This window comes from Cinclus cinclus, chromosome 2 (assembly GCF_963662255.1).
Source record: "Cinclus cinclus chromosome 2, bCinCin1.1, whole genome shotgun sequence".
In the NCBI taxonomy this organism is placed as follows: Eukaryota; Metazoa; Chordata; class Aves; order Passeriformes; family Cinclidae; genus Cinclus; species Cinclus cinclus.
In genome coordinates, this window is record NC_085047.1 from 29,230,983 (window position 1) to 29,247,422 (window position 16,440).

The 16,440-nt window shown below is 38.0% G+C and overlaps 1 protein-coding gene across 2 annotated transcripts in view; it reads right to left on the reverse strand.

Annotated features, from left to right (window-relative positions):
- Window positions 1-16,440, reverse strand: part of TBX15 (T-box transcription factor 15) — an 88,701-nt gene that overhangs the window by 60,137 nt on the left and 12,124 nt on the right. Inside the window, exons 2-3 of one of the 2 annotated variants that reach the window (XM_062515526.1) lie at window positions 8,678-8,694; window positions 380-385 (exon numbers count right to left, since the gene is read on the reverse strand). The exons of the other annotated variant lie outside the window; for it this stretch is intronic. Coding sequence (XP_062371510.1) covers window positions 380-385; window positions 8,678-8,694 — 23 coding nt within the window. The remainder of the gene's footprint in view (window positions 1-379; window positions 386-8,677; window positions 8,695-16,440) is intronic. 2 annotated transcript variants of the gene reach the window in all.

The window sequence follows — 16,440 nt, forward strand, 5'->3', positions numbered from 1 at the left end:
TCCCAGCCTCTGGACCATTGTATGTCAAAAAAACCTTTAGGATGAGCAGGTTTGGGTTTTTGGGGGTTTTGGTTGGTTGGTTGGTTGGTTGGTTGGTTGGTTGGTTGGTTGGTTTGGGTTTTTTTTTTCAGGGGGGAACTATGGCATCTGAGCAGAAATTAGCATGCATTCCTCAGGTGGCTGTTGGTCACAAGTGAATGCTCTCCCCTGTTATTCTCTTCTTACAGTGACCTGAAGAAAAATTATTTCCCTTCCATAAAAGTTTAAGTGTATTCATTTGTAGCTGTACCCTGATTCCCAGTTGTGGGTGGGAAGAGCAGGCTGAGGAAGAGTTCAAACATATGGAAATTATGTTTTGTCCTGTGAACAGAGCCAACACCAGGATCTTCTCCAGAGACTGAAGATGGAGGCAGCACCCTGAAATACAACAGCAGTGGCCTGGTAGCCACCAATCCAGGTCACAGGAGCAAATAGTGAAAGCCTTGTGTCTGCATGAATGACAGCAGGGCCCAGAATGCCCCATCCTAAAGCAGCTGCAATTCTAATATTACAGCAAACTATTAGCACACACCAAGGCTTCCTGAGAGCAGGTGGGAGTGCTTCCATCGAGATAATCGCTTTCATAAAAATAGTTTGCTTGGTAGGGGCAGAAGATTAGCACTTTTTGTGGTTGACAGTTTAAGGGTCAAATTGTGTTCTCAAACCTGACCCGAAAGCTCATTAAAAGTCCATGGGTATTTGTATTTCGAAACAAGCCATTTCAATGTCCCAACACAATTCTGGAGTAAGGATCCATAGGAACACAAAATATGCAGGAAGCAATGGGTGAAGGAGACAATTCTGACAGAGTTTTAAATTATCTGAATGAGTCAAGCCAAAACCAGAAAGAAAGTCTATATTAGTAAGTGCTAAAAGTATCAGGGATTTGCAGGCATAGAACTCTTCATCAGAAAACAGCAATAAACATTTGCTTGTAGCCTATAGAATGAAGAATGCTGAATTGTTAAGATCAATGCACTCAGATAAATTGACATAAATATGAAATAACAATTACTCATGTCTAGGTCTCAGAAGTAAGACAGCAATATGTAAGAAAGCTGAAGAACATTTATATTTATTAGTAACAGAGGAGGATGTTCAGATTCAGATCAGCCCCCTAGGAGTAAGCATATTCAACTTGGCAGGCCAAGGCCACTTGTGCATAACAATTCTGAGAGACTTGGCTGAAGAGATCTCTGACCTGCTGTGATGGTCTTGAATGTTCACTGGAAGTGCAGGGGAACACTGAAAGACTAAAACAGTGTCAGCGTTAAGTGAATGGGGTGAACAGAGGAGCTCTGCTGACAAGTCTTGATATTCTGGGCAAGGAAAACACAAAAGTCAGGAAGGGATCCCATTCATAAAAAAAAGCCAAAGAATAAAGATATAAATAAAGCCATACCATATATTTCAATGGAACATAAATCTTGTTAAACAGGGCACGCTAAAGCAGGCAAATGCAAATTTGTGTATTTAGGAACAAAGACTGGGAGCCAAACCAACAAACTGAGGCTTGTGTTTTGAACAGTGGTGTGCCTGAAAAGGGATAAGGTGCCACAGTGACAAGAATGCCATGTGAACTTCCAGCACAATGCCCTGGAAAAAACAAGTAACTGTGTTTAAACTGGGGAGTATTGAGTGGGACTTGAGGTAGTTTAAATCTAGATTTTCAAAGCTTTAAAAGAAGAGGTACTTCTACTGGACTACTACATATAGTCCTGTGTATGTATTTTCTAAAGGATGGTTAAAAGTGGGATAGAGAAAAGAAACAACAAAATTACTTCTAATATTGAGAAAAATGTGTTTCAGAGGAAGATGCATGGAGTTGTGCCTGCTTCATACACCAAAGGAAGATGCAGTGAGTTTATTACAATGAAGGAATATGCTTACAGTATAAAACATGAACTATAAGACAATTCTTGAATTTCCTGGAGGAAGGTTTGACAAGAACCAATACAAGAAGCTGGAGCTCCTTTCTGAGGGAAAGAAGACACATGTTTCTAGCAGTGGGATATCTCCTGCTGCAGGTGGTGCTGAATTCTGCTTCTGAACCTTTCAGAGGAAGCTTATGTGCTTTTCTAGAAGATATTCTTTAGCTGAATAATAATTTGACTGAATAAGATGCTGCAGTTTCTGGTAGATGGAAAGGTAATGAGACAATCTAAGAGTCTCTTTGGTCCTTAAACTTCAAATATCTAAACTCCTTGTCACAATTAGAAGATTAGCAGGTCTCCATGAATTTTCATCAAAGTAAGCAAAAATGTTGTTAGGCCAAAGACTATTCCTTACCCCACACCAGGATACATAAACCTACAGGCATCTCAGGTGATCTCTCTAAGATGTAACTCTTTTAGTCCTTGTGTTAGATTGAGCTATGAGGCTTTTGTGTTAAAGCATTGAACAAGGAAACAGCTTTGTTTTTGGATAATGATGATACTGATGATGACTTCAAGGAGGTTTCACAGCCCCTTTTCTGTGTGACACTCTTAATATTTAAATAAATAAATAGAAGCTCAATATGTCTTTTCCCTATCATATGATAGCAAATATAAAAACAGCGAATACCACTTTATATTATAAAACTAAATATAAGCTGCTAATGCTATTATTGGTAGAAAACTGTAAAACACTATAGCTAATCAGTTTAACATGAAGAAAATCCTACAAAGGCCACTAGGACCCATCAGAAGGATATTCAGTCTGTGCTCCTTGTGGTTTACAGCATATCACTACTGCTAGTGGAAAAGGTGATCTGCAGTGCAAAAGTACAAATACTTCTATTCGTATTTATTTAAAAATTCACTATTGGGAAAAAGTGTTATCAAAGCTAGAAAGCCAAAAGCACTCACTAAGCTTCACTACAAAGAGGACACAGATATCACAGGAGGGATCAGTTAGTCGCCCTACTCAGCTCCTCTGAGCTTCAAAAGCAGAGGTGATTAGAATCAGAAGTAAAGCTGGGAAAAAAAAAAAAAAAAAACATGTAAGTAAAGCAGCTTCCTTTTTCTCCAGTGCAGATGGGCCAAAATCCATAATGCTGAATCTGTAATTCCCTTCACCTTCCCTGCCAGCGGCAAGAATGCAGAGGATCTCTGTTGACAGGAAAGGTACTATCAGGAGTACCTTCTGCACCCACTTCCACACTAAACAGCTCTTGAATAGATGGATATGACAGTAAATTTGCAGCAAAGCCTGTGAGAGCAACGTAATGTTTGCATTAGGTTCCAAATTAGGTTTCTTTGCTATTTCCTTCTGCATCCTGGATTGTTAACTGTTCTAGCCCGTCCTGTACTCTCCTCTGTAGGCTCAAAAGAAAAGAACAGGGAGACGTATTTCTGTTTGCACATTTGTCAGGCTTTACATCTTGCAATGTTTATGGCTTTGATGTGCCTTGTTAAGGAAAAGCTTATACTGGGCTTTGTGGGGGAAAATTTGCCACATTCTCCCACTTCATGACTTCAACCAAACTTACTCCAGAAGTTCTGGTTTTAATATCCTAATGCATTTTTTCAGTTCAGAATCACAGAAAAATCAATACACAGGAAAGCAACACCCTCAGACAGTACAGAGTTCCCCTGTTAAATTACCATCTTCAAGCTCCCTTGATCAGGTCTGATTTCCTCTTTAAAGCCCTTTAAAATCTCTTATGAGCCCTGGATATCACTGTAGAGCATATCCTGCTTTCAAACATGCTTTCACAACTGCTCCCAGTTTCAAGAGACTTAATAACAAGCAGTACTTCCCCCGTCTGGGCAGCAGAAATCTCTCCAGCGAGGCAGGGTGCCTTCCTTGCCTTGACTTTCAAAGAGAGCAAAAGCTTTGGGGACACCCAAAGACTTCTGTGCTGCCAAGTTACCCTGGATGGTGAGGCCCCCTCCATATGTAAGAAATAAAACTCCTGGTGAACACCATTGTCTTGGCAGTGGGTGCACAAGATGCACAACACCGTTTTGAACAAAACCATCTTGAGCATTGCTGCTCAGGTCCGGGCAGTGTTTTAAACTTTGTTCTTCATTTGATTTAAATGACTTGCACAGATTGGCAGACAAACAGCTGCTTTTTGTGTAGGCTTTCAGGGATGATAATAATTAACCCCCCTGGCCAGGCCAGCAGAGTTTTTAAAATAATGATGTCCTCCCTTCCCTTCTCTCCCAGCATCTCTCTGATGCAAATGCCTCCCACTTTAGTGATCAGTGCCTTCTGTTAATGAGTAATTTCTAGTCACTTGAAGTTGCATTTGTGCTCCAAAGGGCACAGGACAGAGCAGTCCTTGGAGACTCAGAAGGCTAGCAGTAAGTTGTTGAAGATGGGAGAAATTCAGAATTGCTAAAGTTAATTAATGTTAGGGTAGTGGCATAATATAAAGCACATATCAACAATGTAAAGTAAAAGTATCATGAAGCCTGAAAAGTTATCTGAAATTTTGTCACCTCCTCTATTAATAAAAGGGGATACTGGCTATCACAACAGGCAGTACTGAGCCTTTTATGAAAGTATCAGCTAAAAGCACTAGAATAAAGCCTTGTTAATTTTACAAGGAAAAGCAACAGCTGGAAAGCCAACAGAACAGATTAACCAGTTCAAATGATATCTTTAACTGTTAAACGATTGACCAGCTTAGGTCAACAAGTTTTACAGGCAATTAAAAAAATTAAAATTAATAACACAACTGACCATTACAAGAAGCTCCTTTGTGGACCAGTAATGAAAGCTTCTTGAGCTGCTATTTGAGAATATACACCATACTGCTTGTCAGACCACCAGGAGAAGGGGTGGCAGTTTTATTAGTCAAATACCTCCTTTTTATCCTAAAAGCATGGTGTTTAATGATGGCAGATATATTCTGATCAAAGACTTCTAAAACAGTAACTTGAAAGAGTACCTACTCCGTACTGTTCCACACAGGAACAAGCTTCTTTCTTATCACTTCCCCTTTTTTAAAGAATTTTTAATGAAATTTAGGACAGAAGAAAAAATTGTAGTCAGTCCATGAGTCCAGCCCTTGGTAGAGGAAAGTGATCAGGATTTGAAGTTCAGTAGTAAGTTTAAAGCTAATCACCTTGTTAGTTGCTGGTAATGTTCAAGATGTAATAAGGTCTTAACGTGGGGGATGCTCTTACTGTTGTCAACAACAGGATGCAAATTCAGGCAATGATGTGTCTCCTATCAGAGTTATCTAAAAAAACCCCAGTAAACTCATTGGGATAAGAAACTTTTGCAGGCTGTTTGAAAGGTGGGGATAAATGGCAAAGGTACTGGTAAAGCTTTCCATCTTAAAAAATCAAGTGAAGAAAAGGCTTGGTGAATCCCTTTCAGTCTGAGATAAACAGAAAGTTAGTTAAAGGTTTTGTGAAAATATGCACAAATCCACAGAGATTGGACTGGATTTACTGCAAGTCTATTAAACAGAACCAACCCAAAAATGCATAAACCAAAGCATTATGTAAGGGAAAGATGGTGGGCAGGCTTTTGAAAAAGCAGATTATATGGCAGTTTCTTCAAAAGGAACAGCAAAGGACAGGTGGTAACATGCTGAGAAAGGATGTTAGGTGATTTGAGACCCAAAGGTTTTATTTATTGCTCAACTTTCCAAAAGCCAACAACTTTTAAACTCCTTTAGGGGCTTCTTTCCCACAGAACCAAAATGAAAATAAAAAATTAAAATAAATAAATAAATAAATAAATAAATCTATGTATACACTGAGAATTCTTGAAAAACACACTTCAAAGGAGAAAGTGAGTATTATCATAGAAAGTCTGAATGTAAACAAGACATTTATCAAGATCATGCTCAATAAAATGGTATTTTCTGTTTGAGAAATAAACAGAATAAAATTTTAAAACTCAGGAAATTTCAAAGCTTGAAAATTGTGTGGGTTGGACTTCTTGCCTCTGGATGTAGAAATAATTAAGCAACAGGGCTTTATAGTCATGGCACAAACAATATGATTTTGAAGTAACATTGAAAACTGGCACTTATGCTCTATAAACCTCCTACAGCTCACCTGTTTGTGGATTGTTGGATAGAATGTCTTCAAGTGGAAGACAGTTGATGAGGCCCTACTGACAGCTAACAGCTGTTCATTTTGGCCATGAGAAAACAAGAATAATTCTCAAAATTGAGCAAGTGAGGGACAGATCAGAGGCAGGACTTGCAACAACTCTGGGAAACATTGAGCACAGGATGCCTTATACTTCTCAGCTTCCACACTAAAAACTATTAGGTAAGAGAAAAGGAAGGTGTTTGATTTCTGCATTTGCAAAAAAAAAAAATAAAATAAATAAACAAGCTCAGAAAATACTGTGGATTTAAGATTCAATGAAATACCTGCATGTCTCAGAAACTTTAAGAAATTAAATAAGAGCAGAGATTTCTCAGATGGGCTAAAAAAAAATTGTGAAAAAGAGATACTCCATCATATTCTTTTCCTGTTTCACCACATACTTGTGTGTGTACCAGACAGCACTTGAAAGACTTAAGAAGCTGTTGTCATTAATTTCATCTGGCAATAGACAGAGCCAAAAACAAAGAGTTCCATACTATTAAGGCCTCCCACAATGGGAAATCTTACAGGGCTGAAAGGGTAGCACATTGTTACAGAGCTCAGCTGAAATAAGAAACTCAGCTGAATGATGTTTTACTTGAGGACAAAGCCATATTTGTAGACTAATACAGAATAAGAATGGTGTGAGAAAATTTCTGAGATGAGTACTGCATAAGAAAGGGATTAAGAAAGAAAAAAATAATTAAAATTACAGCCATTTCTTTGCTTGGTCTTATTTGAGATAAATAGGAAAATACTCTTTTCCCTTCATCTTCCAGGTGTGATCTGGTCCAAACCAACTTTAATAAAAAATAATATTTCTATCTACATATCCGCCTCTGTAGCCAATCATTGTATGTTCTGTGGTGTGTCTTTTCCTCCTGGAGATCCTCTTGAGATGCAAGCTGCTTTCCTGTCATCCTGGTTGCACCAGGGACCTGGGATGCCAGAAATGCTCTGGGTGGACTTGGCCATAGCCCTGGTCTTCATAGTATTCCTTTGGATCTGCTGGGCTGCCCACTGCCTGCCCCTCTCATGGGGTTCGCTTGGGGCAGAAGGAAGAGAGGATATCCCTCTTGCTGTGAGACCCTACGTGTGGAATGACCAAACCTGGAAGATACCAATTCTCATCCTTGAACCACCCTCTCCTTTCCTCCTTAAAGCTTCCTAATTCTGGGACACCTTGGCACCAGATGGACAAGCCCATCACTTCACACTTCTAGAAATCAATCAGAAGATGAATAGGTGTCTTTAAATCCAACTTCTATTCTTTACCCACACAGAACGCAGAAATTCAGCAGTGACTAAGCCCAAATTCCTAGTCATTATATTTTTTATCAGTAATATTGATTATTTGCATATTGCACATACACTATTCACATACTACATTTCTTTAAATTTGTTACTTCCACTAAGTGAAATGCATCATGTTAATGCTCTTGTGAATCTTGAATGTCTTGTTTCACAATTTCTGCATGTTCTCGCTTCTTCTGAGCTGGCATTTTTTAGTTGTCTAAACAGAAAATAGTCTTTCTTTTTGGTTTGGTATTTTTTAATTTATTTAATGGAAGGTAAATAGCTTAGGAAGTGCCTGACCTTATGATTATGTGCCAGACAACATCTGAGGAGAAGTATCAGCAGTAATGTTCCTGTAGACAAGATGGTCTAAGAGAATGAGCACGGTGAGTTTTCCAGGGAAAAGCAAAGAAAGAGGATTCTGAAACAAAAGGAAGAAGATGGATACTTGGAGAAGAGATAAAAAAAATCAACAGAAAGAAGCTGAAAGCAGCCAGGAATAAGCAAGAAGGAGCAGGGTTGGTGTACCCAAATAAACTGTTATTTCTTTGACTCAGGCAGACACATCCTTGACAGAAAACGTGTCTCTAGGCAGAGACCTTCTTCTGCGCTTTTCATCCCAGTTTCTTCTCTGCAAACCCAGAGTGACTGGGAGAAATCCTACAGTGTCTTAACAGACCAAGGAATTCAAAGTCTATATTTGTGTGAGATCAAATTCAAGCCTTGAGCCCATGCCTCAAACTCTTGTAGATTACTGACAGGCACACAGCAAAGGTGCAGACCAATCCGACATCTGTATGGTTTGCACTGTGCAATTCTTACCTTTATTGAACAAAAATAAAATGAATTTATCTCAGATTACACAGATAATACTTATCTCACTGGAGTTCTGCCCAACAGGCTATGGTGCTCATACTTCTGTTTTGCTGGGTCAGCCTCACATAGTATCGACAAGGGAAAATTCACTCAGGCCACTGGAACGGATTTTTACCCACAAGAATGTGGATTCTGACTTTTTTTCCCCTTTATGCTACTTCCCCTTCACAGTAATTTTTAAAAGCTTTTCCTGTAATGTTCCAGGGCTTCATGTGCCTGATACTGCAAAGGCAGACACAACTAACTTCAAAGGCCAGTCCAAGTGCAGTCGTGGCTTGCATGGTACGGGTTTGGCCTGCTGAGCTCATGAAAGCAAAGTTTCATCTGTTTTGTGGATTGGGCTCTTGACCTGCTATAAAAATAAATGCTATCTTCTCCAGTTATTAAATGGTAGGCTGTTTCTTGTTACTACTGTGGTATACGTGGCTCTTCCATATGCCTGTCATTAAAAAAAATAAATTGGGTTCCCTTATCTCATGGAGATCTCTTATTTTGCCCTCCTGTTTTGGTCTCCTGTTCATTTCCACACAGTCTTGCCGACAGACTCACACAGTTTAGATTAGAACAAAATGCACAGCCTTTTCCCCTGTGAGAGCAGAGATACAGGCAGTTTACACCTTCATCTGATGTTCCACTTAACCAACAGTGCTCCCTGAATGCACAAGGGAGGCAAGACAAAAAATCCTACACAGTATAAGAGGAAATTGATTTGTGCACAAAGATTGTATTCCCACTACTCTTCAACATTGTTGAAACACTGATTGTTTATAGTGCTGCCATTTTGTGTTACTCTTTGTTAATTAACTCTGTGCGTATTTTTCCTGGGCCATGAAACTGCAAGAGTTTATTTGCACCCTTCAATAGCTGACCAGGATCTTGAGTGTTTTAGAGATCGAATATTTTACTTCTAATGATGCTGCTGCCCTGATGAGGTATCAATTATCACTAATATATTCAGCACAGTCACTTCATTGACATACTGCTGATACTTAAAAACAGTCACAGTCCTCCAGACTGCATTCCTCATGTTTCCTCCAGAGAGTGATACACTTCACAGTGATTGAACCGCAAAACCCATAATTGTTTTTCTGCCTAGCTTTTCAGCAGGTAATTGCATCAAAATCAGCAAACCTGCTTCTGTATGCAAATTATCTATAGTAATTTTGTTTAGTGAAGGATGAGAATTCACAGGTTTTGTTGCACTAGAGGTGTGCTTTGTCCTATCCCACTCCAAGTACCTAAAACTGATTTTACACTGTTAACATCCATTGCAAATGGTACTCACATACATTTTTCTGGATAAGAAATCATCCAAAGGCACTTTCTATGTTGAGGATTTGTCCTTTTTTATCCTTTTGTTAGGGTTAGCTTCATTTGTTTGTCCTAAATTATTCTTCTGTTGAAATAGAAAATTTTTAAAGCCCTTACTTTCTGTTAGAAAAAAACCATTATGTTACATTTCAGACTACTTTTTTATCAAAGCAACATCAAAATATGAAAAGTAAAGCCTCTTAAGACACATTACTGATCAGTGTGATCATCCTTTTCTTTCAAACTAGCTACCACAATGTTATTTTCTTGTCAGGAACTACATTGTGTCTGAAGTTTTGCTAGTATAACAGATGAAGATGTGCTGAGAAGTTGTGCTGATGAGCACTATGTGAATTCATTAGACATGTGTGTCTTCTGAGATGCTCTCCAGGAATATGTCTCAACCATACCATGTCCACTTAGACTCTTTGAAAAAAAAAACCAGCTAATGGACCACACCAGATGACGCTGTTCAGTGGTTTTCCCTTACAATCAACTAAAAATCTGCCAGACAGCAAAGCTAAAGTTTATTCACTGCTTTCATTTTCACACATTGTTTTCTTGCTCACAGCTCTACTTGTGTCTGTTTTCAGAGTGTTTCATACATGACCCATAAATTCAGTCCCACTACAATCCCGCATAAGCATTGCTCCTATTAATTGTAATCCTGCTGCCATTGACTGTAAGAGGCATAGAAGCTGGCCTAGTCACAATTACATGGAGAGTAATTTGGAAAATGTATAAATTAACTTTATCAGTGGTTTCAGCTGTTTATATTGAATCCATCTGCTGAGCATCTCTTTACATTCCCTCCATGGCTTTTCCATGCTTTGTTCCAATCTCTCCCCAGTGTTCAGCTAGAAGGACAATGGGAGAAAGTAGTTCCACATTTCCATCTCTCTGTACACAAACAGGCTCCGCCTGTGCATTCTTTCTTTTCTTATTTTTCCCCCCCCAACCCCTCCCCAAAAAAGAGCTCCCAGGGCAGGAAAGGAATGCTGGATCAGGCCTGTCCATAGTTGTGTGTTCCCCAGCATCCCACAGAGGGATGTTGTTGCTATTATTTTAACAGCAGATCTCTGCTGTTGTTTCTATTTTAATGGCAGATTTTAAAGCTTCCGCTGACATTGGTACAGACCCTGAAGCTCAGCTAGAGAATAAGAGGTGGTGAGCAGATGGTGATACAAAGGAGGAATGTTGTATCTATAAATATTCTGGTGAAATTCATATCCAGAGTTCCACACAAGAGCCAACCTACTACACTGAACTCTTAATATGGGGTTTTAATTAGTCTTATGTGGTAAATGTATTCTTAGTCTGAGTTCCCTAACAGGCAAATCTTTACTCAGAGGATGTAACTATTAATGTCAAGCCACTGAAAAAAATTATGAATGGTTAATTAGGTATTAATTATTAATTCATTATATTCATTATTATAATTATTATTAAAATGCTACCATTTACTAAATTAGGGGTAACATTTCATTATGAGTTGTAAGGGCTTCAAAAACAGCCCAAGAAAAGGGGCAAGGTACAGCAATTAAATACTCCTGGATATTTTGACATAGTCAGAATTAAAGAAATGTTACAGTACATGAGTTGAACCTGCAGCAACTCAAATCTTTCCGAAAAACAAAGTGCAACATCCTTTAAACCAAGGTGCCAAACACTACAAACCACCCTATGGATGTCTGTGTGAATCTACAGTCTCTAAACCAGCAGTTTTGAGGTTCGACATCCTGTTTATACCTCCAGGTTATAATTTGTTTGCTAATGGTGATATTCTGATTTTTGTTAGCTACCTCCTCATATGTATTTCGGGAAAGAAGAGGAAATGTTGCTTAAAAGACTTATAAAAGGAACAAAGGGGCACAGAGCATCAGCACCTCTTAACAGCATGTACATAAGCTTTTTTGCAGTTGGGTTTTTTTCCTGAAGTGGCACTCAGATCTGAAAGTTGAAGAATTAAGCTATACAAATGACAAAAAATGTGTGAAAGTGTGGAACATTATTTTTTCATCATCTTTTCATAAGCACATAAAATAACTCTAGCCTAAAGCATCTCTTTTGAACATTGTGTTGTAAAATAAGCAGACAGATTGCTTGTCTACATATCAAACATTTTAGCTGTATTTCTTAGGAATTTAGGCTCACAGAAACAGTTGTGTTTACAGCTGGTAAATCTTCCTTTTCCCCATAATATTCTCACCCACTGATCCAAACTGACTCACTGGTTAGCTTCTAACAACTTTGACAGAAGGATAGCAGTGTCAAATCAATTGCAATTCTACACATTTTGTGAAAATCAAAAACAAATTAGCACCTGCACTGAAGAAGCTCTCTTGACTACTTGTTCTACGTGCTGAGCCCAGGAGAACATCCTCAGACAGGAGCTAGATGGAGAAAACCTTCACCTGCACCTGGAATGCCATGATATGTTCAGGGAAATGTATGGAGAGATGAAAATGTTGGTAAAAAACAGGATACAGTCACTGGGAAAAGGGCAAGAAGAACTAACATTTCAGGTGACATCAGAACATGATGAAAATCATTTGTCCAGCTGCTTGCAAGAGGCATGTTTCTTTCACAGAAATACCCTTTAAAAGTCTTCAAGAGTTCAGGGTCCAGAGGAAGAGCAAAAAGGGGCTTTTGGGGCAGAAAATGCTTATAAAATCTTCCTGAAGTGCTGGTATGTGCTTGTTCATACTTTATTTTGCAAGATCTAAATAATGCCATCCTGCCTGTGCTCTGCAAACAACTTTCAGTAAAATAGCTGCACCAGTGTGCAAGAAAACAGAATGAGGAATAAAGATCACCTCTCTTCTGCATAACTTTCCTGCAAACCAAGTCCAAAAACTGAGTAATAGCAAAACACCTTTGCCCAACTTTTAGAGAGAAAGAGAGAAAGAGAGAAGGAAAAAAAGAAGGAAAGAAAGAAAGAAAGAAGGAAAGGAAGAAAGGAAGGAAGAAAGAAAGGAAGAAAGAAAGGAAGAAAGAAAGGAAGAAAGAAAGAAAGAAAGGAAAGAAAGAAAGAAAGAAAGAAAGGAAAGAAAGAAAGAAAGAAAGAAAGAAAGAAAGAAAGAAAGAAAGAAAGAAAGAAAGAAAGAAAGAAAGAAAGAAAGAAAGAAAGAAAGAAAGAAAGAAAGAAAGAAAGAAAGAAAGAAAGAAAGAAAGAAAGAAAGAAAGAAAGAAAATTTATTTCTCATCTAATAGCTCAGTGCTCTATCAATTCCCGTTCTTCATGTTGGGTCTAACAACTGTTTGTGCAGTGACTTTACCAAGCTCTGTAGGATGACAGCAGGTTTGCAGTCTATCTCAGCCACCTCTAACACAAGGTAAAGGTAGCCTCTTATGGCTAGGCTGGATTTTTCAATGCCATACTTTAAAACTTGATGTACCTTAGAAGGCATGTAAATAATTCAAGCACACTTTTTCTCCCCCACATATTTTCAAGTGCATTTTAGGCTCTTAGGTTCAAGTGAATGCCTAAATTGCATCTGATGTATTTTGCAGCTCCTAGTGACTTCAGTGAGACTATTTTCCTAAATAAGGCCATATAAAGGGTCACAATTAATTTTGTTCAGCATTCTATCCTCTATTGACACTGTACAGGGTGGTTTAATAAATATTGCAATTTCTGAATGGACTTACCTAAAAACATCAGAATTGCTAAATGTGCAAAACAAGACCATGCATGAGGGAAATAAAATTAAAGTCCCGCAGGAGTTCCATGGCAAGCAACAAAACAGTTTTACATTGAAATGAAAATATAGGATGAAAGTAAAGAACTTGATTCCTCACCTCACAGCTGAAATAATTTCAATATATACTATTTTAAGATATATTTCTGCTTACAACTATGTACTTAGAATTTGAAATATTACAATCCTCTCAAAAGGGACTGTCCCTTACTGAAGTTACACATCACATCTAGCTCATCTATAACTGAAGTATTAAAAAAATGCACTTTACCCCATAGTCTCCATTGTTTAGTCTGTGCCACAGACAAAACTCTGTAGTTTCTATTTCCCCTACAATTAGGGGTGGCTCCTACAAACACATAAATGAGAGCTCACCTTTCCTGCTGGGAGGGATTTGGATGGGAGACCCACTGCAATAAAGGACATGAACACATCTTGGCAGGATAAGAGCCTCAGATAGCAAGGAGGAAACGGGCTAACAGAAACCACCTTTGCAAACATAAAAAAGGGAAAGATCCCATGAACACAAATTAAAGTTTTATACACTTTTAAGTGCCAGACAGAGTATTATAAAAGGAGAAGGAGCTGAAAAACATCAGAACTGATTTTTTTTTTTTTTTTTTTTAATCCAAGTAGAGTGTGTCCCTTTAAGGATTTATGGCATGGCACAGCCCAGGGCTTGCTTCATTTGGCATTGACTAAACTAATGTTTTCTTTTGCCAAGAGATTCAGTGACTGAATGTGCAGCTTTTTCTTCCTCACAGCTGTTTGCTCGCATATTATCAAATATTTTCCCTCCAGCTTTTGCCCTTGCCTTGCTCACGGGATATAAAAGATTCAGGAATTTCAGCTCCTCTGCTTCAGTTTACCAGAATGATAATCTTAGGCAAACACTTTCAATCTGTCTTCCATTAGGAATTTTTTGCACTTCTGTTTAACACAGCAAATTTTTTGAATTGCCTTTTAAAAGAAGATTTCACATCCACTTTTGCCTGGAGGGAAACCTGTGCTGCCACAAATACATCGGCTGGAAAAAGGGAAATGCTCTTGTTGAGTGATTCTCACCAAAATCCGAAGGCAGTTCTACCTTCAAGTCCCAAATATTACCTACTTGCTACAAAGCTAATGGGACAAATATATACATAAAACAATGCTTCTCTCATTAAAAGCAAGGCCTTTTTTTTTTTTTGCTGTTGTATACAAAAACATGTGTGAAAATTCCATGGCAAAATGAAAGTAGCTTTCACTACCAAATGCATGAAACCTCTCTTGCAAAGCACAATTCTCTTACTTCTGGCCATGAAATGCAACACTAGTATCTAACACTTGCTGCCATAAAAAAAATTAAGTGCAAAATGGGAATGGAGAAGAATGGTACTTCTAAAATATCTAAGATATGTTAAATGTTTAAATACAGAGTTTTAGTTTCCCTAGTAAAAGATTACACTACATTCCTATCCAAAAACCATATCAAAATTACTAGCATTATATTGAATATATATAATACAGGCATAAAACAATAATTTAAATTATATATAATATATTTGTGTATATATTTTAGATCTATCTAGAAAGGGAGAGACTCATACATGCACATGATGTGGATAGCATACATAACAAGTAAAATGAGATTCAAACTCTGTCCAATATTAAACAGTCACTTTTTCTGAGTCAGTAAGAGCAGCTAGAATGTCTTCACTGAAAAAAATTTCCTCGGTCCTTAAAAAAAAACTAGAACAAAAGCAAAAAAAGAGAGGGAGAACTACATTCACTAAAAATGGGGAATATTAAAGTACAAGTCATCATTGCTGTTATGCTTTTGTTTAAATGCAGGAAATGGATGGGCTAGAGTTCCCAGTTGCTTGCTGAATTTGGCCCCAAATAAGTATCTAAAGACTCTTCTGAAGAAAAACAAACAAACAAATATTTTATAATAGCTGTAAAAAGTCCTGTCCTCATTAAAAAAAAATAACCTTTTTTATCTGTCTCAGGGTAGTCAAAATGTAATTGAAGAAAATGAAAATGTTAGATCTCCAGTTTGGCAAATCCCTTGTGCAAGGAATTCAATCACTGATCATTCCTCTTCTTTCCTTATTAAATCAGGATGCATTTTGAGCCAACAATTTGAACTGGAAATCCTGATATGTTTAATTGCTTTACAAACTCTGCAAACTAGGCCTCTAGCTTCAGATTCCTCTGCCCTCACAAATGAAAAAATTACTGTTTTCTATTCCTTTGTTTATTGTTTAGATATACAAGAGTAAACGGGGATTTTCACAATGTCTTAGGAAAAGAGGAAGCATAGTTCAAGAATTTCTAGGGGTTTTTTTTCCCATAAAATATCTCTTTATGAATGGATATCTCGCCTGTAATTCACTGTGCAATAAAAAGAAAAAAAAAAACAACCAACCAACCAAACAACAAACCAAAACCCTCAAGACCTCTGTTCTATTTCACAAAACTCTACTTTTATGATTTCTTCATTGTATTTAGGGTTTTCCCTGTACTGAGGTTTGATTTCCTACTCAAATATCGTCAGCCATTCTTTCGAATTTAGTATTAAATTTTATCAAACTCAGACCACAAATAAAATAATGATAAATCCTGGTTGAAGTCCCCTCATGAAGGAGATATCAGGGAAGAGTTAGGAGCATTTGACCTGCTCTGCTCAAAGAGGCAATTCTGGCACATGCAATGAAGATCACATCTTAGTATGTACCCGGGGAAAAAAATTAGCCAACCACAGTGTAAAGAGTTGGTGTGAATGTTGTCATATTAAAGGAGGGTGTCTGACCAGCAACACCTTCAAAATATTACTCATTGTGCAGCTGCAATGTCCTGAGGCCCTGGATGTGAATTGATGCTCTGCTGTGCTGTTAAACGTGAGCAAAGGACAGCACTGAGTTGTCACCAGGAGTCACCAGTCAAAGTATGTGCAAAGAGCCAAGTGCTAACCATGAATCACCTCCTGCTTTAGAAACAGAGCTGGACAAACACCCTGACCTACGGGAGAAAAGTCACGACTCCGACACGTCAAAAGTAACGCAACTGTGAACGTGGAGTAAAGAAAGAAAGGTAGCAGAAATGGGACAGGGGAGAGGGAGAAGACTAAAAAAGAAATGTTTAATTTTCAGGAAAAAAATGCAAAATAAATATTACACACTTCATTAGAT